This window comes from Crocodylus siamensis, chromosome 6, assembly GCF_052110815.1.
Source record: "Crocodylus siamensis isolate JL-2025a chromosome 6, ASM5211081v1, whole genome shotgun sequence".
Taxonomy (NCBI): Eukaryota; Metazoa; Chordata; order Crocodylia; family Crocodylidae; genus Crocodylus; species Crocodylus siamensis.
The window spans coordinates 4899889-4920943 of record NC_143400.1 but is presented as its reverse complement, the minus strand read 5'-3'; the positions used below and the strand labels follow the sequence as shown (position 1 = coordinate 4920943).

At 48.1% G+C, this 21055-nt stretch overlaps 1 protein-coding gene across 13 annotated transcripts in view; it reads left to right on the top strand.

The window, feature by feature from the left end:
* The window catches only part of LOC149860637 (uncharacterized), a 35275-nt gene that overhangs the window by 5453 nt on the left and 8767 nt on the right, over positions 1-21055 (top strand). For 11 of the 13 annotated variants that reach the window (XM_090054909.1, XM_090054910.1, XM_090054919.1 and 8 more), the window contains 7 exons: positions 11471-11587; positions 13673-13753; positions 14316-14924; positions 17040-17120; positions 17494-18111; positions 19144-19224; positions 19768-20376. In XM_090054909.1, coding sequence (XP_089911035.1) covers positions 11471-11587; positions 13673-13753; positions 14316-14924; positions 17040-17120; positions 17494-18111; positions 19144-19224; positions 19768-20376 — 2196 coding nt within the window. The remainder of the gene's footprint in view (positions 1-11470; positions 11588-13672; positions 13754-14315; positions 14925-17039; positions 17121-17493; positions 18112-19143; positions 19225-19767; positions 20377-21055) is intronic. The other 2 variants (XM_090054912.1, XM_090054922.1) reach the window with 2 other exon arrangements.

Below are 21055 nucleotides of genomic sequence, written 5' to 3'. Positions count from 1 at the left end.
AAGGATGGAGATTCCACCACCTCTCTGGGTAACCTGCTCCAGTGTTTTACTACCTTCCTGGTGAGAAAATTCTTCCTAATATCTAGCCTAAACTTCCTTTGCTGTAACTGGCTTCACTCACCCCAGCCTCTACCCTGCTCCTTCCCTCCCTGTGGGGGCCTCACCTGTCCACCCCTACACCTCTTTCCTCCCCTACACTTCCTCCCCTCCAGATACTTACCTGCAGGGCACTGCACTTCATGCTGCCCAGCTGTGCTCCTGGCCAGAAGGCACGTGATATTTGCTGTTCGTTCTTGTTCTCTCCTTTTTCACTAGTGCAAACTGTCCAGCTCAATCCTCTCTTGAACCCCACTTCAGGGAGTTGAAGGCTGCTATTAAGTCCCCTCTCAGTCTTCTCTCCTCTAGAATAAGCAAGTCTAGTTCCCTAAACTTGCCCTTGAAAGTCATGTCTCCCAGCCCCCTCACCATTTTCATTGCCCTCTGCTGGACTCTCTCCAATTTGTCCGCATCCTTTCTGTAGTGAGGGGCCCAGAACTGAACACAGGACTCCAGATGTGACCTCACCAGTGCCAAGCAGAGGGAAATAATCACTTCCCTTGACCAGCTGGCGACACTCCTACCAGTGCAGCCTAGGACGCTGTTAGCCTTCTTGGCACCAAGGGCACACTATTAGCCCTCAATTACTGTTGGTAATCAGATGTACTTTGCTGTTGCTTTCTTCTTCCAGCTTCACTGAAGTTTTTCCCTTGAGACCTGCTCAAATGCTTTTTTGTAGATCTACAAAGATTATATATAGTAGTTTATTCTCTTTATGTTTTGTAAAAAAAGTAATCTTTGCTTTTTTTAAAACGAAACTGAGCATTGCTGATTTTTGCAGGGTTCTTAAGTCTGGCTTCAATATTTTTTATTTTAACTTTTTTCCCTCTTTTTTTTAACTTTTTATTCAGGGAAAAATATAAACAAAATGCAAACATGAATAATACACAGGGGTTGCCTAAGGTTGGAGTTACTACATTTTATAGAGGAAATAATGTGCAACAAGTCTTTTAACTTATCATGTGTAGGGCCCTGAGAGAACCACAGTTTTGTGCTGCCCGTTGCAGGCTGGGCTCTGCACCTGCCACTGGCTCCCAGAGCTGGCTCCCAGGGCAGCAGCAGCAGGACACAGAACCCAGCCTGCAGTGGGCAACCTTCCTCTGCCCCACGTGCAGATCTGGGGGGCACATGCTCCTGGGCTTCTCCCAAGGTGCATGCAGTGGCGGGAGCCCCCTGGCACCCCTGAACAAGCTACCTGGGCTCCGAGTGTCCTGTGACCTGGCCCAGGGCTTCACTCACCCCAGCCTCTACCCTGCTCCTTCCCTCCCTGTGGGGGCCTCACCTGTCCACCCCTACACCGCTTTCCTCCCCTACACTTCCTCCCCTCCAGATACTTACCTGCAGGGCACTGCACTTCATGCTGCCCAGCTGTGCTCCTGGCCAGAAGGCACGTGATATTTGCCGATAGCCAATAATGTTAATTTTCCTTTTATCTGTGCTGATCCAATATGTAACCGATATATCGGTGCACCTCTAGAAGGAACTCCCGTAAAGCTAAGATCATTTTGGTTATGGATCATGTAAGGCAGTACGCTGAAGGTACCTTACATGCAGATGGTTGCAAAATTGCTCTGTTTATCTTGCAACGTGACCTGCGATGTGGCAAGGAAAAAGAGCATTAAAAGGCTGCTTCGGGGGCTGAAGGACGGGCAAGAGACAAGACAATTATGTCCTCAATATTTAAGATAGCCACTGAAAACAGTGTGATAAGAAGAGAGGCTACGTTTGTACCAGTTGCGGTGTTTGGCTACACACGTCCCTTCGCAGAAAATCAACAGCTCTAAATTAAGGGAGTATATGAAGACAAATGTGCCAAATGTTGGATGTTTTCCATGTGTGAACAAGCTTCGCCAAAATGATCTACCGGCCACGATTGCTTTGCATGTAGAGCCTACAAAGGCTGCACTGGCAGAATATGAATCCATCTTGATTCGTTCTTGCAGTAGATGAAGCCACAGATCCTCACAATAACTGTCCTGCATGTTTTATTTGTACCTGGTAGCTGGACAGACTGTGACCTGCCTGTTTTCCAAGCAGAGCCAATTTGCCTTGCATCTGTCTGTTTTTCTACAAAAGCGCAAGCTGCAGTGAAGGTTTTTGTAAACTATGGCTTAGATTGCAGCAGGATCTCAGCATTTTTGTCTGACTGTCAGATATATGTGCAAAGCTTTCTCCAGTGTGCTCCAAGCAATGCAGCCCATTGCGATCCCGTCTTTAGCAAGTGACATCTGGTGCACGCAGTTTTCTAATGTGGATAGCCTGGTTTTCTCCTTTAAAAAATCCTTTAAACATTGTCTGGGCTGTAAGCTCTGGTACAGGGAGTCTGTCACAAATCAATGTGGGGATCTACAGGTGACGCTGCTACTTCAACCAGAACCATTGCTTACAACGTGAAATTCATAGTTTTATGTGGTTCATTACCATGTCAAGAATATGAGGTGCTACTGGCAACATGTCAGCGGGGAGCTGGAAATAGCACATGACTTGCAGTACTTGCTTAAACTTGTCTCTTAAGATGAGGCACTGTTGAAGATCAAGCGACATTTGTGGCTGAAATGCGGTCTAGAGCTTCTAATGTGGTTTGAAGGCCAGCAGGCTGTGATCCACGGTGCTCACAACAAGCTGATGGATTTGATAAGTCGAGTCAAAGATATGGCATCACAACAGATTGCCAACTGTCAACGTGAAAACCAGCAGAGAAGAACTGTTCTTGGCAATAACTGCAAAGTTGAATCAGTACTACAAGTACAGCCCGTCACATCCACTCTGATTTAAACAACCGACTGCCTTCTCTTTTAGTGCTGTTCACATTTTGGACCCCAACAGGATGCCTGTTCTGCGTTGTGACCCTCCGCTAGTAAAATCAATCCCTCGATGGGGTAAAATCAGAAGATTTTCAAACTTCGTCTTTTGGGTGTGAAGGATTTATTTTAGCTACACTGTTAATCCCTTCTTCCCTTCACTAATAATGTCTGAGACGTCTCTGTCCAAGTCCTTTGTTCATGATGAATGGATTTTTAGCCAATGTACCAATTATTTTCTCATCCTGTCTTTTGTTGAGTTATATTCAGTTCAGTCTGTCGCTTAATGCTGCTTCTCTTATTACTCTCCTTTTTACAGCGTTTGTCTTTTTTTTCATGAACAACTTGATCAAATTCTGTTTTTTTAGTTATTGGAGCCCTCTCTTTTCTTCAGTAGCTCACTAAAGCTCAGTATTCCACCACCAGGTTTCCCACTGGTTTTCTTTACTTGACTTGATATCACCTAATCCTAATGCATTTTCAGTGGCCATAAGTACAACCTCTTTCCCTGTATTCCAAAACGGTTTCTGCCTTAAGCTCTTTATTGTTATAACAAGGCTGTAAATTGATTTTATTATGAAGCCTTGGCTTCCAGTTTTGAAAAAAACTTCCCACCATTTCATCTTTTCTCCTAGTATTCCAATGCGGTGTTATTTCTTTGGGAATAGCCTGAAGTCAGGAAGTAAGGTACTGTATTGGCCCTCTTTATTCTCATAAGATATTAACCTTCCACATCAGTACTATAAGGTTGCAGCTTGTGTCAAGCTCTTACCTGACCTGTCAGACTTTAATTATGACATCAGACTTAAAAGTAGGCAGAGCTGAAGTGATAAATAATTAGTAGCCTATAATTTGATAACATTACCATGATAACCATTTGTAGAATTTTTTAAATGATGGTTGCAATATTAAATTAATAGATACCTTTTGGGGATTTCCCAGCTCTTGAAAGCATCTCAATTTTTGTCATAAAAGGTAGCTGATTGATTTTTCTAGTGAGTTTGCATACATCCCCAGCAGCTTATTAAGACAGATTCTAGTAGCGCTTCTATAGGAGAATAAATTGTGGCCCTGTACAACGTTGTAAAATGTATGCACGCAGCTTTAGGTCTTTTTTTTTCCATGCGCATCTGTTTTGGATTTGTGATCAGTTGTGTTTTATGCCCAGATCCTCAATCTCAGAGGAGCCAGAGGGAGTTGTATAGTCTTTCTTCCTTGTTCTTCAGCTTTAACGTAGAGGCTCAGGGCATTTCAGTCTAGTCTAGAGCTATAAGGTCAGAGTTTTCTACAATGTATGTCTTTTCAGGCTGTGGTTTTTTATTCACAGTCCCTGAAACATGTTTTGGGCTTGTGAAAGGTCGTGTTTCTGCTGGGTCTGTGCAGGGTGAAGGTGGATTGCTGCTGTGGGCTGGGGCCAGGGCAGTGCTGGGCTCCTCCCGTCGGGGGCTGGACTGGACTGTGCTTGGGATGGGTGGTGTTGACGATGCTGGGAGTAGGGCTACAGTGAATTTTGGGGTGGCTCCAGCCCCCCCCATGCCCCACTTCCCAGCACTACTGCCCCAAGTACAGCCTGGCCCAGCCCCCTGCTGGGAAGAGCCCAGTGCCACCCCTGGCTCTAGCCCACCCTCACCCCATGCACAGATCTGAGGGCACATGCCCCCTCTGGCCTCCCAGGGTGCATGCAGTGGTAGGAGCTGCCCCCCTGCACCCCCTGGATGAACTGCCCGGCTCCATCCTGCATCCCGCCCCAGCTGTGAAGCGCCTGCCCCTGCCCCACTCCCTCCCTCACCATGGGGCCTCGATCTGCCCCCACACCCCTTCTGTCCCCCCCACTGCTTCCCTCACAACAGACTTACCAGCCAGACGCTGCTCTCCAGGCTGCTGGGCTGTACGCTGGCAATCGGATCGGTATTGGCAGATACGGCTCGTTAAAAATCGGCTATCGGTATCAGCCCAAAAAATCTCTATTGGTGCATCTGTACCGATTAGTTAAAACAGTGTATGTATTAGATTTAATTACTAGGTCATGTATGTTTGTCAGTCTGCATTGGTAACAAAGACTTCTTTGCTGACCTTTTTTTTTTTAAATGTATTCATGTTCTGTCATGGTGTGTTCTCTTGTTTTTACAGCATTGTAGGATAAGCAGGGTCTTTTAGCAGACTCATAAAGCTAGACACAGACTTACCTAGACATGTGCTGATGGAGGAGAGGGGTTTAAATTACCTTTAATCACAAAATAGCATCTCGCTGGTTCAATATCTTTTTGCTTTCTACCAGCCCTGTTTAAACTATTTAAGAACACTGAAAAAAAATACTGTTTCAAGCATTATGCCAATTGGTGAATTTAAATAAAACAAGCATCATCAACTTAAATCAGGTTTGTGTCCGTCCTAGTTTGAACATGTGAATAAACTCGTATCAGTGTTCATAATGACTATTTCTTCTTCAGGTTCATCAGATATGTATACTAGTGTCTACACTTAAACATAAACTACAGTTAGTAAAAACACATAATCAAAAAGTTAAGAATACAAACACACATTTGTTAAAGAAAAAAACCCTGAAGCCTGCCTGGATATGTAATGCTATCCCTAAAAAAAACAAAACTTAAGAGTTTTAAAATAAAACGTGTCTTATGACATTATTTAATTTTAGCCTCCCATCCTGGTTACATTAGATTTAACTATGAAAAAAGTAAGTTAGTCACTTAGGACTGGCAAAAGACACTGTAGTAGGGTGGTCTACCCTTTTTAAGAGGCAACCATCAGCTCTGTTGAGAGACCCCAGTTGCCAGGGATTTGGATAATGAGGGAGTGCCCCACTGGCCTTGGGGACAGAGCAGAAATGCAAGAAATGGTGAGCAAACAGTTTACAAGCAAGAGGCAAGCTGTGCTGGGGCCAGAGCCAAAGGGCTCCCCTCTTAGTGCCTGGAACAGAAGGGTTTTGTTTTACTTGTCCATTTGTTTGCTGCTCGAAGACTATTTTATTTGGGAAGGATGGGCTGAGCAACTTGTGCAGAACCCAGCAGTCTAGTCAGCCAGCTTACAGTGACACATACCAGCCTCATTTTTATAACACCTCTACTGTTAGATTATCCTAATGATTATTTCAACTGCCTTTGTTCATAGATTTCTCGGGTCGGAAGGGACCTATTCGATCATCAAGTCCGACCCCCTGCTCTGGGCAGGAAAGAGCACTGGGGTCAAGTGACCCCAGCCAGGTGCTTGTCTAACCTCCTCTTGAACACCTCCAAGGTAGGGCAAAGCACCACCTCCCTTGGAAGTCCATTCCACATTCCATATTTTGGCAACCCTCACCGTTCCTCCCCCTCCTTCAATGGCCTGCCTTCAATTTACTCTGTAGGAGCTCTTTTTGGAGATCACGGAACAACAGCTTACAGCTATTAAAAAAAAAGTTAATAATGAAAGCCTTCTTTGTCTTCCCATGTTACTACATATAGGCCAAAGCACTGGTTTCAGTGAATGTCTTGAAAATATACTATGTGTTAATGAAAAATTGCCCTCGTACGTCCCAGTACCACCAACTAGATAAACCTGTTTATCTAGTTCTCAAATTAAATTTGACTAAGGGATGCTTTCTAAATTCCTTTTTAAGTGACAACCAACCCCTAGCTAGGCACTGTTAAATTGGCTGCATATTTAAAAACAGAACCATTCATTCAGGGTTGTCAACCCAAGAACAATCTGCGCGCTTTTTACTGACAACCCCTTTTTTTTAACTGACACACGTTCTACATAATGTAAATATAACCCCTCTGCCTGGACAAGGGCAAGGTTCAAATACAGGGATTTAACACCAACCACAGGAGGGAAAAAATGGTTGCCAATAATAAGTTTGCAGATTATCAGTTGAAAAAAGGACTTGTAGTATGGCAACTCTGTTTGATTGCAGCAATGGTTTTATATTGTGCTGCCTCCCCCAGGGTCCACTACTTACCCTCACGAACCTTGCGGTTCAGCCCTGCCCCCCTTTCCCAACATGGACCCCAGAAGGATTGTCTGCCTACCTAACAATCTTAAGCGGGCGAATTCCTCATCTGCTTCCCAGTCTTGGGGTGCTTGGTTCATATATCCCATGTTGAAGCAGAAAAATCCTGGATTCTGTTCCAGATGCGTGTTATAAGAGTATCTCTTCTGTCAACACATTTCAAGCAAGATAAATTCAGTCAAAACTAACATTACTTTTAAAAATTGGGCATGTGCACATGTGCGTGTATACACGCACATGCACAAGCTTTTACCACTTCCGCCACGCCTCACCTCACTTAGATTTTTACTTCCTAGGTTCATCAGGGACTTGGTGACAATGGTTTCAGAGCTTCATTTTTCTTCTGATGCCTCAAATCCTGCTCTAGGAGCTGGGACCTTGCTCTTATACATGGATTCTGATGTATCCAGCTATGGCTGGGCCAGAGGACTGTTGTCCTTAATGACTTTCCCCTCCTTCCTCATGCTGTCACTAAGGTAGTTCTTTCTCAATAAGGGGTGATGGGCAAATGCTGCCAAGGAAAAACTTGTGGGCATCTTGATTTGTTTCATCTGTTTTCACAAAATGGGGCTTTCAAACAGGGATCTGTTCATAACTTATGGGTTGGCGGGCTAAATTGCCAACCAGAAGATGGGAGAGCACTGCAGGCTTCGTGACCACAAGTCCAGCCTCTGCATCTGGGGTACCACAGGAGGCTAGGGCATGGACCCTGGATGGGTTCTCAAATCTGATTTGTTGTGGTGGGGGTGAGAACCCAGTCTGGCCGTGCCCAAAATGTGTTCCCAGTCCTGATAAGATGGCTCTGACTGCATGGAAAATGCACAAAAATGTTATTTAATGCAATATTGCAGCCAACAGTTTAAAATAACTCCTATAAAAATGTGGCCATCTTTCTATCAAAGCACAACTGGAGTTGTAGCTAGCAAGGGATGTGAAGAGTAACAAGAAGGTTTCTACAAGTATGTCTGCAACAAGAGGAAGATCAGGGAAAGTATGGGTCCCTTACTGAATGGGGGAGGCAACCTGGTGACAGAGGATGCAGAAGAGACTGAAGTGCTCAATGCCTTTTTCACCTCAGTCTTCACAGGCATGGTCAGCTCCCAAACTACTGCACCAGGAAGCAGTTTAGGGAAGAGGTGAGCAGCCAACAGTGGCAAAAGAACAGGTTAGGGACTATTTAGAAAAGCTGGATGTGTACAAGTCCATGGGGCCAGATGGGATGCACCCGAGGGTGCTGAAGGAGTTGGCTAATGTGATTGCAGAGCCACTGGCCATCGTCTTTGAAAATTCATTTTGATCAGAAGAGGTCCAAGATGATTGGAAAAGGGCAAACATAGTACCCATATTTAAGAAAGGGAAAAAGCTGGATCCAGGGAAATACAGACCACCTCACCTCAGTCCCTGGAAAAAATGGAGCAGGTCCTCAAGGAATCCATCTCTAAGCACTTGGAGGAGAAGGTGATTAGGAACAGTCGGCATGGATTCACCAAGGACAAGTCATGCCTGACCAATCTGATTGTCTTCTGTGACGAGATGACTGGCTCTGTGGACACATGGAAAGCAGTGGATGTGATATACCTTGACTGTAGCAAGGCTTTTCATACAGTCTCCCACAACATTCTTGCAGGCAAGCTAAGGAAGTATGGGCTGGTTTGATGAATGGACTGTAAGATGGATAGAAAACTGGTTGGAGCTTTGGGCTCAGTGGGTAGTAATCAATGGCTCCATGTCTAGTTGGCAACTGGTATCAAGGGGAGTGCCCCAGGGGTTGGTCCTGGAACTGGCTTTGTTCAAAGTCTTCATCAACGAGGAAGATGGCACAGAGTGCACCCTGAGCAAGTCTGCAGATGACACCAAGCTGGGGGGGAGTAGTAGATACGCTGGAGGGTAAAGCTAGGATTCAGAGTGACCTAGATGAATTGGAGATTGAGCCAAAAGAAATCTCATGAGGTTCAACAAGGACAAGTGCAAAGTCCTGCACTTAGAGCAATCCCATGCACTGGGACAGGCTAGGGGCTGAGTGGCTGGGCAGCAGTTCTGCAGAAAAGGACCTGGGAGTGATAGTGGACAAAGAACTGAATATGAACCAACAGTGTGCCCTAGTTGCAAAGAAGGCCAACAGCGTCCTGGGGTGCGTTGGTAGAAGCGGTGCCGGCAGGTCAAGGGAAGTGATTCTTCCCTTCTATTCAGCACTGTGGAGGCCACATCTGCAGTCCCGTGTCCAGTTGTGGGCCCCCCATTACAGAAAGGATGTGGACAATTTGGAGAGTAGCAGAGGGCAACAAAAATGGTTCAATGGCTGGGGGACATGACTTGAGAGGCAGAGGGAACTGCGTTTATTTAGTCTGCAGAAGAGAAGACTGAGGGGGATTGAATAGCAGCCTTCAGCTCCCTGCAGGGTGGATCCAAAGAGGCTGTTCTCAGTGGTGACAGATGACAGAGCAAGGAGCAATGGGCTCAGGTTGCAGCCAGGGAAGTTGAGGTTGGATATTAGGAAGAATGTTCTCACTAGGAGAGCAGTAAAACACTGGAACAGGTTACCCAGGGAAGTGGTGGCATCTCCATCCTTGGAGATTTTTAACACCCAGTTTGACAAAGTCTTGGCTGGGAGGTTCTGGCTGGAGCTGGTCCTGCTTGGAGCAGAGGGTTGGACTAGATGTGACCACCTGAGGTCCCTTCCCACCCTCATTTTCTATGATTCTATCACAGTAAAAAGATGAACGTACAGGCTATTAATGATGTGCTTGTCACTTTAGTTCGGCCTGCATTTAATGTTGACTCTAGATCCACCTACCTTTAATCCTGGCTTTAGTCCTCCTCCATACAATTATAACATTGTCATTAAAGGTTGACAGGTCTAATAAGAGTTTGACAAAAGCTGGACCCCCTCTACTACTCCCTTCCATTCTTTTTCTACTTCTAGTCATTGTGAAGTCTGCTCGTATTGAACTGACCCTCTTTTTTTGTATGCTCATCCTTTTTCTGGAAACCTGTGTTGACCAAATTCCACACTGTGGGCTTTTGCACACTAAAAATGTGTCACCCCATCTTTTTTTTCAATATCCATCACTGTGATGGACTGCATCGTCCATATTGCAGTATTTACAAATTTGCATTCATAGCCACTCCTGTTATCCTCCTCTTGGATGGAGAGATTGCTCTTTGTAGACTTTAGGGATCATTTGGTTGCTTGATAAGAGTAGACTACAAATAGCAAGGCCAAGAAACATCAAGCAGGTTGACTAAGGGAAATAGAATTTAAGCAGCATGAGAAATATGTAGAACCGGGATAAAGGAGAGACAGGTTACAAAGACAGGGTAAAACAGAAATGAAAGGGTTTCAGTTCACTCTCACCTGGTTGTACTTAGTCTAACTGTAAATTAACAGAACAGAACATAGAAAGCCTGCTTTTGATAGTAACATTAAGGCCACTTCATATCATTAATTGCCTAATGAAAATTCAGGTCTGTCTATTTTTCCTTCAAAATCTAGTTCAGGTAGAGGAACCCATCTGCAGATCTTAGATACCCTTGGTTTCACAATTTAGTCTCAGTAACTTGGGTAAAGTAGACGGCTTTAACAGATTGGCTGCTTGTTGGTGGGTTTTGTTTTGTTTTTTTAATCTTAGACTTCAGGAAATATGTAACTTCTTTTTCTTTTTCCTTGGGAATTGAAGTCTTTATTTCTTTTAGATTTATAACCATCTTGTTTTATGCATAACCATTTTTTTCTTTGTTCCATAGACCATTTGTAAGTCATTTCTTTTCGTCAAAATTTAAAAAGATCTTTTTGGTTGGAACTGGAATGACAGTAGTTCGAGAAAATTCTGTATTTACACATTACAACGTAAAGGCTTTAGTAAAGTCTTCATATAAATCCTCCTTTTAAACTACTTAATTTTGCTGGGATAAGTCTCTTAGAACTACCTTGGTCCCTCAGACTGTAGCTGGGGGTCAACATATAGTTGCCTCTACACTTATTTTAAAGTCATCCTTTTCCCTACCCTATTGATGTGAATTGCTTTTTTCTCTCCCATACAAGGTTTCATTGCCATCCAACTGTCATTGGCTCTTCACTTCCAAGAGCGGTCACTCCAAACTTCATAGAGAATAAATCTATTTCCAGTTCTGTGCCCTGATAATCACACAAGTCATATCTATCTGTACATGTCCATTCTCTCTCTCTTGTACTTTTGGTACTTACAAATAAATGAGAGCTTTCTTTTTTGTCTTCCTAAAACATGACAGGTCACTGCACCTTCTATAGTACTGTATTCACCTTCTATAGTACTACAAGGAGTTTTATACCCTTTATATACTCGAGTGGTTGATGCTTTATATTTCATGTGACATACTTCCACTTTACCTGAGTAACAAAGACCATAACCTTTTTGGAGGCTTCTGCTTGCAGTGGTTTCTCCTTGGTGCTATATGTCCACTGTCTCTGTTCCTTCAAGGTCCCTTAAAGTGTTTGATTCCATTGGATCTGTTCCTCAAATCCCAGCTGGACACTGTATGGAGAGTAGCCAGACATAATCACCTGTCTTTGCATTACGCCATGCAGGATATCAGGGTCCCACACCAGACTTGATCTGCCGCATCCAGCGAGGGGAGGTGGAGCTCTGGGTTTGTGACGATAAGGACCCTGGAGAAAGCACGTGGTCTAAGAACCTGTCCCCAGGTGAGTGCTGTCAATCCCTCCTCCCCCATCTCCATAGCATTACTCAGTACCAGAATGACAAGGGGAGCTGGTACCTTGGAAATGAGCCCTGAGCTCCATTTGAACATACTGACCTCTAAAAGCTTACCCTGATCCATGCTAATCCAGGCAGGTGCATGTTTAAACTCCTTGCAATTCAGTAACGTGGGCACAGGCAACTGTTCCTTTTCTCTTCCCTGGAAAAGGGGCATGAAATCCAAATTCATCCATTCAGCAATGGTTCCTATTACCTTCCTGTGGACATTGAGCCTCAGGTACCTTGGCATGGGTTTCTGTCTCAGTGGGAGGGTGGAACAGAGACCTCAACCCCTGTTACTTGGAGGGAGGTAGTGCCCTAAGGCTGCAGTGTTGCAGGTACCTGTTAGAGGTCCGGAGGTTGTGGGGTGCAGAGCGATAAACCTACTAAAGGCAAAAGAGGAATACCTGGGCCCTCCTGGTGAGGGAGAGGCAAGGTGACCCACACTCTATAAGCCTGGCCTGGCTGCTGGACTGGAGTCCCATGAGCGAGACCTGGACAGGGACAGATAGCTGGGGAGAGGGGTTGGCTAGAGAGAGAGCCCCATACAGGGACTGACAATTGAGGGGGTCTTCAGAGAGAGCCCCAGGTATAGACTGCAGGAGCAGGTTGGCTGAGGCCAATTAAGAACAGAGATGCCATGTTCAGAGAAAGAGTTAGAGGACCGGGCCAGAACGAGGTGACCGGATGAGTGGGGCACCTAAGCTCTTACTTCAGTAATCTGAATGCAGCCTCTCCAAAATTTACATGAAGGCCCATCTACACATGGAGACAAGGGTACTGGGATCTAATGTGCGATTCACTCAATCATGCCTCCTGCCATACCATACGTGTGGTAGGAGGTGTGATTGTGAGATAATTAATGGGATCCCATTGCGCCTTCTTGATGGTGCAGGCCGCACTGGCAAGGAGTAGGACCCTGTGCTCAGCAGCCTCCCACAGCTGAGGGGCTTGAAGACATGGGGCACCTCATGCACCACTGTGACTGGGAAACAAAGATGTGGTGATTCCCCCAGACCCCGAGGTGCAGGAAAGCCCAGAGTGGAGATCTATCTGTTGCAACATCTCATGCCCCCCAGGGGCTGAGAGATCGTAGTCACACTGTGTGGCTGCTGGGACCAGCTGGGTCCCAGCACTAGGAGGTATGCTACGCAGACCTAGTGTCCCCAGCTGTGGGAGGCTGGATCCTGGAAGCTGTGGGTTACTGCTGGGACCCAGAGTCTGTAGCTGTTGGGACTGAGTGCATGCAGCCCCAGCTGGGCAAGGTGCTGGGAGTCCATGGCTGATGGGGCTCCCAGCCACAAAAGAGACAATGCTGTGCAAGCAAATTAAAGCTATTAGCAACTACCAATATAGTTAGAACACATTTTTGAGCTGTAATTCATATCCAGTTGGAGTTTTTCATTACATGATAAGTACTTTTGCAGTACCTGTCTCTAGGGAATTGAGCAATTAACCAGTTAATGATGCCTGGTACATGTAGAGGTGTCTCAAGTTTCCATCAGGATAGGGTAGGTGAGGACAGAGCAAAACCTTGGGTTAAGTGGAATGAAAACTGGGCTTGGAAGTGGCTGCTGGGGGTGCCACAGCCCCCTTTGTAGGTGGTCTCTTTCTGGGGGTCAGCTCCACCCCCAGGAAATGTGTGCAGTAGTAGGGTCAAAGCCTCACGTGACATTTCAGTATTCCTTACAATTCTGGTATCCTTGGGGAGCCATTGACTGGAGTGTCCACCTTCAGTCAGGAACACGATTGCTGATACCCGCCCCCCCAAAAAAGGGCGTGGTATTATCTCTTTGCAGGTGTTTTGGTGGTCAGGAGCTCTGATCGAACATAGACTGGGGGTTTTCCACCCATTACCTGGGTTCCAGATGCGGGTGGGCTGCTGTGCTCTGTTCTGGAGGTTATAAACCCCTCCTGGTTTGCATCAGAATCTCCCATTTTCTGCTGCATCTTGGGGGCCTTCAGTGTCACAAGCCTGGAGACCTAGAGTCTATGTGCAGTTTAACCTCAAGGTCTTTGTCATGGAGCAGATTTCTCTGATTCCTGGGACTCCTTGGCAGAGGATAACTCTGTGGGCTCATTCCCTGGACCTGGCTCTTCAGTGCAGTCAGGTAGGAAGCAGAACTCTGTTTCTTCCAGAATAGAAAGGTCTTTTCCAGCCTAGCTCATTAGCTGCACGTTCTTCCATCCCAAAAGGTGCCCTTGAGGGGTGAGAGCTGACATAGACTGGCTTTTCTGCATAGAAGGGCCTTGGTACATGGTACATTTTGGGTGGCCCCTGGACTCTTAACCCTGGATCATCCACATACTAACACCTTCAGGTGATTTTAAACACTCATTATGAGGCTCAAACATAGGCCACTCCATGGCAGAAGTATCTCTGTTCTGCTCTAGCCAGCTCCTGTTCCATTAAGGTGTGGATACTCCACAAAGATGATCCAATCAAGTTGACTCTTTCAGTATCCCAGCATGCAGTGGTGCCTCTCCCACACTCCTCTTTTCTGTGGACAAACTTTCCATCTCCTGAACCCTACTGCCCAGCAGGCAGCTCAGAAACGAAGCCAACTTCCTTTCCTGCCCCCCCTGGCTAATGTGACCTTCCCACCCCCTGCAGACAGCCTGTAGAGCACATACTAGCTAGTGAACATAAACTTTTCCTCCTTCAACCTTCAGCTCTATCAGGCAGCATCAGCCAAAGGATGTCCCCCCTGGATCCCACCAAGCGGGCACCTAATTGGAGCCGTGGTGAGGTCCTGGACCTTATTGCGATATGGGGAGAAGTGAGGAGGACGGTTGCAACTGCAGCAAAGGGAACTAAAGGAAACCGGCAGAATCAGGCCATTTGTGAGAGGATTGCGGCGCAGATGGTAGCACGAGGGCATCAGCGGGACTGGCTCCAGGTCAGGACCAAGATAAAGTCCCTGAAATCCCTCTATGTGAGGGGCAGGGATGCCAAGAGGATGCCTGGGGCAGCCAAGAACACGATCCCCTTCCACAAAGAGCTTGCAGACATCCTTGAGAGGGATTACGCTGTTGCTCCTTGCCATACAGTCCAGTGCACAGCCTTGGACCAGCAAGAGGGGGACAGCGGTGAGGCAGCCTCCTCCCAGCAGCTGCCTGCTGCCCCCCAAGAAAGTTGTGAGGATCTGGTGTCCTCTATGGCCCTGATCCTGAGCCCCATCGCTGAACCTGGAACGCAGGAAGCTCTGGAGGTAGCCCCAGGACAGAATGGTTGCAAGTCAGAAGTCACAGAAATTGAGCATCCTTCAGGAAATCTGTCTGGTAAATTGGAGTTTGGGTGGGAGAGAGGGTGGCTGGTGTTGGACTGGTTTGTTTGGGGGCTTTGAAGGGTGCTGGATGGCAGCTTGGGGCTTTGAGATGGGTGTCTTAGCTTGGGTGTCTTGGGGACCTAGCTGCGGGTGGGAATGTCTGCACACTGGGCTATCTAGGTGCTGGCATTACAGGCCATGCTAACTGATTGCCCCACCACACCATTCATTGACTAGAAGGATGAAGGCATTGTGATGTGCCCAGTGCTGGAGAAATGTCAGTCAGTGGCACGTCCATACGTTATATGGCCAGTCAGCCAGGCCTATTCAGCCTTTTTGAGGTTTTTAAGAACTGGCTAGACAAAGCCTTGGCTGTGATGGTATAGTCAGGGATGGTCCTCCTTTGATCAGGAGGTTGGAATAGATGACATACTGAGGTCCCTTCCAATCCTAATTTTCTGATTCTTTGATTCTGTGGGTAAATGATTTCATTTGTGGGCCATTCCCACCCTCCCAACCAGCTATAAAGTTAGAATACATTTTCGAAGTTTGCCTTTTTAGCTGGTTGCAGCTTTTTATCATGAGATAAGTGCTTTGCATGTGTAGCTGGTCTCAGGGTATTTGTACATTGAACTGGTTAGTTGCACAATGCCTGTAACCTATAGAGGTGGCCTGCATTTCCATCAGAATATGGCAGTTGAGGTGAGGGCGGTATCCTAGGTGTGGGGGGGCGGGTCGGGCTTTGCCCTACATTCCGCCTCCCCACGTCAGGACTACTACTCGGTGCCTAAGAGTTGCTCACCTGAAGGCTGCGCCCATCCAGTTCGCCTGCCACAACTTTGCTGGTAATCTGGTTCAGTTTTGTCCGTCCGGCGCGTGTCAGTCTAAAGGTGGGACTCCTAGATCCTCGGGGTCCCGCGTCGATGAGGGCTCCGCCACCCCTACACCCTCACCCAAACCTCCGGTATGCGGCCGCCGATCTAGGTCGGCCACTTAATAGGGTATCTCTCCAATTAATCTCAACCAAGGAAAACAAGAAAGGTCAACACAAATGGCTATGGCCAGGGATTCCTCAGAGCTTGGGACCTGCTTCAATCCTCCTTGGATGTCCTCTTCTCTTTCCCTGTACGCCGCGGGGTTGAAACTCCTTTTCCAACTCCCAAGAAGTCTCCAGCCCTCTCTAGGGCTCCTCGCGACCACTTGGTTCCTTTACTGATGGGGCGGCAATCTCATAGTCTGTATTATGGTATATACGGTAGCCGGAGTTACCGGGTTCCAGCCGCTCCCAGCGGCTTCCCACCATCCGCGGCCTCGTTGGGCTGTTAGCCTGGGCTCACCAACCCCGCAGGGGCTTACCCTTGCGCCAAAAGGTCCGGCCGAGCTTCAGGACGGTGCGCATCCGCCCCGCCGTGCTCTCACCGATGTCTGCTTCCCCACTGTCCTCTTCCGGTTCCGCCCCCCCCGCCCTCAGCGCCGGCTTCTCCTTTATGTCGGCCTTTGCCGTACTGGCCACGCCTTCTCCCCTGCACCTGGAGAAGGTAAGTTTGCGCCCCGTGTTCCGGGGTTGCGCACGGGGGCTTAGCGCGATCCCGCCGAGGTGGGAAGCCTCAGAGCCTGCTCGCTCCTCCACTCCCTCACACTAGGTTAACAGGGTTTGGAGGTGGCTAATAGGGCTGCCACAGTCTCCTATGTAGCTGGTCTCTTTATAAGGGGTCAGCTCCATGCCCCGGAGACTCATGCAGTAGTATGGCCGAAGCCTCACCTGATAGCTCAATTTTCAGTACAAATAAAATAACTGTGGGGAACCATGGATGGGTATATCCATCTCCAGTCACCAATATAAATAGGTTATACCCCTGCTCAAGGACATGGTATTATCCTTTAACAATTGTCTCGGTGGTGAGGAGCTCTGGGAGCCAGGGAGGGTTAGATTATAGAGAGACTGGGGCTTTTCCACCCATTACCTGGTTCCTAGGGGCAGGTTCCTCTGCTCTGGGGGATATAAACCCTGTCTGGTTTGCACAATAATCTCTCTCTTTCTGTTGTGTCTCTGGGGTCTTCAGTGTCACAAGCACTGAGATCTAGTGTCCTTGTGCTGTTTAACCCCAAGGTCTTTGTCATGTTGCAGATTTCTCTGATACCTGGGACCCTTTGGCAGAGGACAGCTCGGTGGGCTCGTTCCCTGGACCTGACCCTTCAGTGCAAGCAGGTAGGAAGCAGAGCTCTGCTTCTTCCAGAAGGGAGAACTCATTTCCAGCCTTACTCACTAGCTGCATATTCTCCCATCCCAAAAGGTGTCCTTGAGGGATGAGGGCTGACATAGATTGGCTTTTCTCTGATAGTACATGGTAATTTTGGGTGGCTGCTGGAGTCACCCAGGATGCAGTGACTCTTTCCAACCTTCTCTTCTGTGTGGACAAACTTTCCACCCCCTGAGCTCTACTGCCCAGAAGGTAGATCTGAAACCTGGCCAACTCCCCCTCCCATGTCCTTCATGTTGCTCAGCGATGCAACCACATGCAAACAGCTGGCAGAGCACATAATAGCTAGTGAGCATAAATTTTTTCTCTATTGTCCTGCAGCTCTCTCAGCCAGTATGAGCCAAAGGATGTCCCCCTTGGACTCCGTCAGGCGGGCACCCAATTGGAGCCACGGTGAGGTTCTGGACCTCATCACAATATGGGGAGAGGTGAGGAGAGCTATTGCAACTGCAGCAAAGGGGACTAAAGGAAACCGGCAGAAACAGGCTGTTTGTGAAAGGATTGCGGCACAGATGGTGGCACGGGGGCATCAGCGGGACTGGCTCCAGGTCAGGACCAAGATAAAGTCCCTGAAATCCCTCTATGTGAGGGGTAAGGATGCCAGTAGGGTGCCTGGGGCAGCCAGGAACACGATCCCCTTCCACAAAGAGCTTGCAGACATCCTTGAGAGGGATCACATTGTGGCTCCTCACCATATGGTCCGGTGCACTGCCTCGGGTCCTGTCTGCTATGACCAGGAAGAGGGGGACAACAGTGAGGCAGCCTCCTCTCAGCAGCTGCCTTCTGCCCCCCAAGAAAGTTGTGAGGATCTGGTGTCCTCCGTGGCCCTGAGCCCCATCGCTGAACCTGGAAAGCAGGAGACTCAGGAGGTGGCCCCAGGACAGGATGGTTGCAAGTCAGAGGTCCCAGAAAGTGAGCACCCTGCAGGAAACCTCTTTGGTAAGTTGGGCTTTGGATGGGGGAGAGGGTGGCTGGTGTTCACCTGGTGTGGTGTTTGGGTGCCTTGGAGGGTGATAGATGGGAGCTTGGGCGTGGGGTCTTTTATTGCAGTGTTTGGGGCCTTAGCTTGGGGGTGGGCACCTTTGCAAACTGGGCTAGCTAGGACCTGGATTTAGCTGCAATGCCACACCCCACACCAGCACTGCCCAGGAAGACAAAGGTATTGTGATGTGCCCAGGGCGTAAGTGGTGCCCCTGCACTCCATGCCGAGCCAGCCAAGCCTATTCAATGGTAAACGTTTTCATTCATGGGCCATCCCCATTTTTGCAACCAGTGATTTTAGAACACATTTTCGAGGTGTAAGTTATACCTGGTTGGAGTTTTTATTGTGAAATAATACTTTGAACATGTACCCAGTATCAAGGGAATTGTGCATTTAACCAGTTAGTTGGACGATGCCTGTAACACGTAGTGGTGGCTTAGGTTTTGGTCAGGATATGGCAGGGGAGGATAGGGCAATATCCAAGGTTAAGTGCAGTGAAAGGTGGGCATGGAGGCAGCTGCTAGGGTGCCATAGCCCCTGTTTTAGGTCATCTCTTTATGGGGTCAGTCCCTCCCCCCAGGAAGTCATACAGTGGTATGGCTGTACCCCACCTGACATGTCAATATTTGGTAGAAATCTGGTCTCTATAGGAAACCATGGGCTGGAATGTCCACCTTCAGTCAGCAATGTAAGATGTGATACTACACTCAAAGACATGGTGTAATCCATTAGCAGTTGTCTTGGTGATCAGGAAGTCTGGGAGCCAGTGGGGATTGGACTCCGGAGGGACTGGGGCTTTTCCACCCATTATCTGGCTCCCAGGGGCAGGAGGGATGCTCTGCTCTGCTTTGCTCTTCATGATATAAACCCTTTCTGGTTTGCACCAGAATCTCCCTCTTTTTGCTGCATCTCTTCGGCCTTCAGCGTGACAAGCTCTGGGACCTAGAGTCTATGTGCAGTTTAACCCCAAGGTCTTTGTCATGTTTCAGGCATCAGAGAAATCTGCAACTCCTTTGCAGAGGACAGCTCTGTGGGCTCGTTCCCTGGATCTGGCCCTTCAGTGCAAGCAGGTAGGAAGCTGAGCTCTCTTGCAGAAGAGAGAGCTCATTAGCTGCACATTCTCCCAAAAGATGTTCTTGAGGGATGAGGGCTGGCAGAATGGCTTATCTCTGTTGGGCTGTTGTTACACAGCAATTGTGGGTGGCCCCTGGAGCTCTTAGCCCCTGAATTGTCCATATACTATCACCTTCAAGTGGCTATAAGCACTTATCATGTGGCTCAAACTTAGGCCACTCCAGGGTAGGATTATCTCTGTTCTGCACTACCCAGCTCCTGTTCCATTAAGCTGTGGGCACTTCCCACCTCTCCCCACCCCCCCTTCTGTGTGGAAAAACCTGCGTGTGGACAAACTTGTCAACTCTGTGTTGACATGATTACCCTGTCCTTTCATTCTACTGCCCAGGGGGCACTTTTGAAACTAAGCCTATTCCCTCCCCACCCCACAGCTGGCAGGGTTGTGACCTTCCTACCCCTAAGGGAAGGAACCCCAGGCAAACAGCCTGCAGAGCACATACAAACCAGAAAGCTTAAACATTTCCTCCTTCGACCTCCAGCTCACTCAGGCAGCATAAGTCAAAAGATGATCCCCCTGGATTCTGTCAGACGGGCACCTAATTGGAGCCATGGTGAGGTGCTGGACCTGATCACAATATGGGGAGAGATGAGGAGGACCATTGCAGCTGCAGGAAAAAGAACTAAAGGAAACCGGCAGAAACAGGCTGTTTGTGAGATGATTGCGGCACAGATGGTGGCACAAGGGCATCAGCGGGACTGGCTCCAGGTCAGGACCAAGATAAAGTCCCTGAAATCCCTCTATGTGAGGGGCAGGGATGCCAAGAGGGTGCCTGGGGCAGCCAAGAACATGATCCCCTTCCACAAGGAGCTTGCAGACATCCTTGAGAGGGATCACGCTGTGACTCCTCGCTGTACAGTCCAGCGCACAGCCTTGGACCAGCAAGAGGGGGACAGCAGTGAGGCAGCCTCCTCTCAGCACCCGCCTGCTGCCCCCCAAGAAAATTGTGAGGACCTGGTGTCCTCTGTGGCCCTGATCCTGAGCCCCATCGCTGAACCTGGAACGCAGGTGACCCTGGAGGTGGCCCCAGGACAGGATGGTTGCAAGTCAGAGGTCCCAGAAAGTGAGCACCTTGCAGGAAACCTCTCTGGTAAGTCGGGGTTTAGATGGGGTAAAAGGTGGCTGGTGTTTGCCTGGTGTGTTTGGCGGCTTTGGAGGATGATGGATGGGGGCTTGTGGCTAGGCTTAGAGCTTTGAGATGGGGTCTTAGCGTGCAGTGTTGTGGGGCCCGAACTTAGGGGTGGGCACCTCTGCAAACTGGGCTAGCTAGGGGCTGGAGTTAGAGGCCACGTTGATGGATGGCCTCCCTACCCCAGCACTTAGCCAGGAGGATAAAGACATTGTAATGTGCCCAGTGCATGAGTGGTGTCGATCAGTAGCATGTGCATGCATTCCATGGCCAGCCACCCAGGCCTTTTCAAGGGTAAATTCACGGGCCATCCCAATTCCCAGCCTTGCAACGGGCTAGAAAGTTAGAACAGTTTTTGAAGTGCAGTTTTAAAGATGGTTGGAACCTTGTATTGTGTTATAAGTGCTTTCCAAGTGTACCTGCTCTCAAGGTAAATGCTCCGTTAACCTGTTATTTGCATGATACCACTAACGTGTAGTAGTGGCCTGAGTTTCCCTCAGCGTAGGGCAACTGAGGCTTGAGCAATACCTTGGGTTAACTGGATTGAAAAATGGTTTTGGAGGCGACCACAGCCCCCTTTGAAGGTGGGATCTGTATGGGTGGGGGGGCAGCTCCACCCCACCCCTGGGAAGTCATGCCG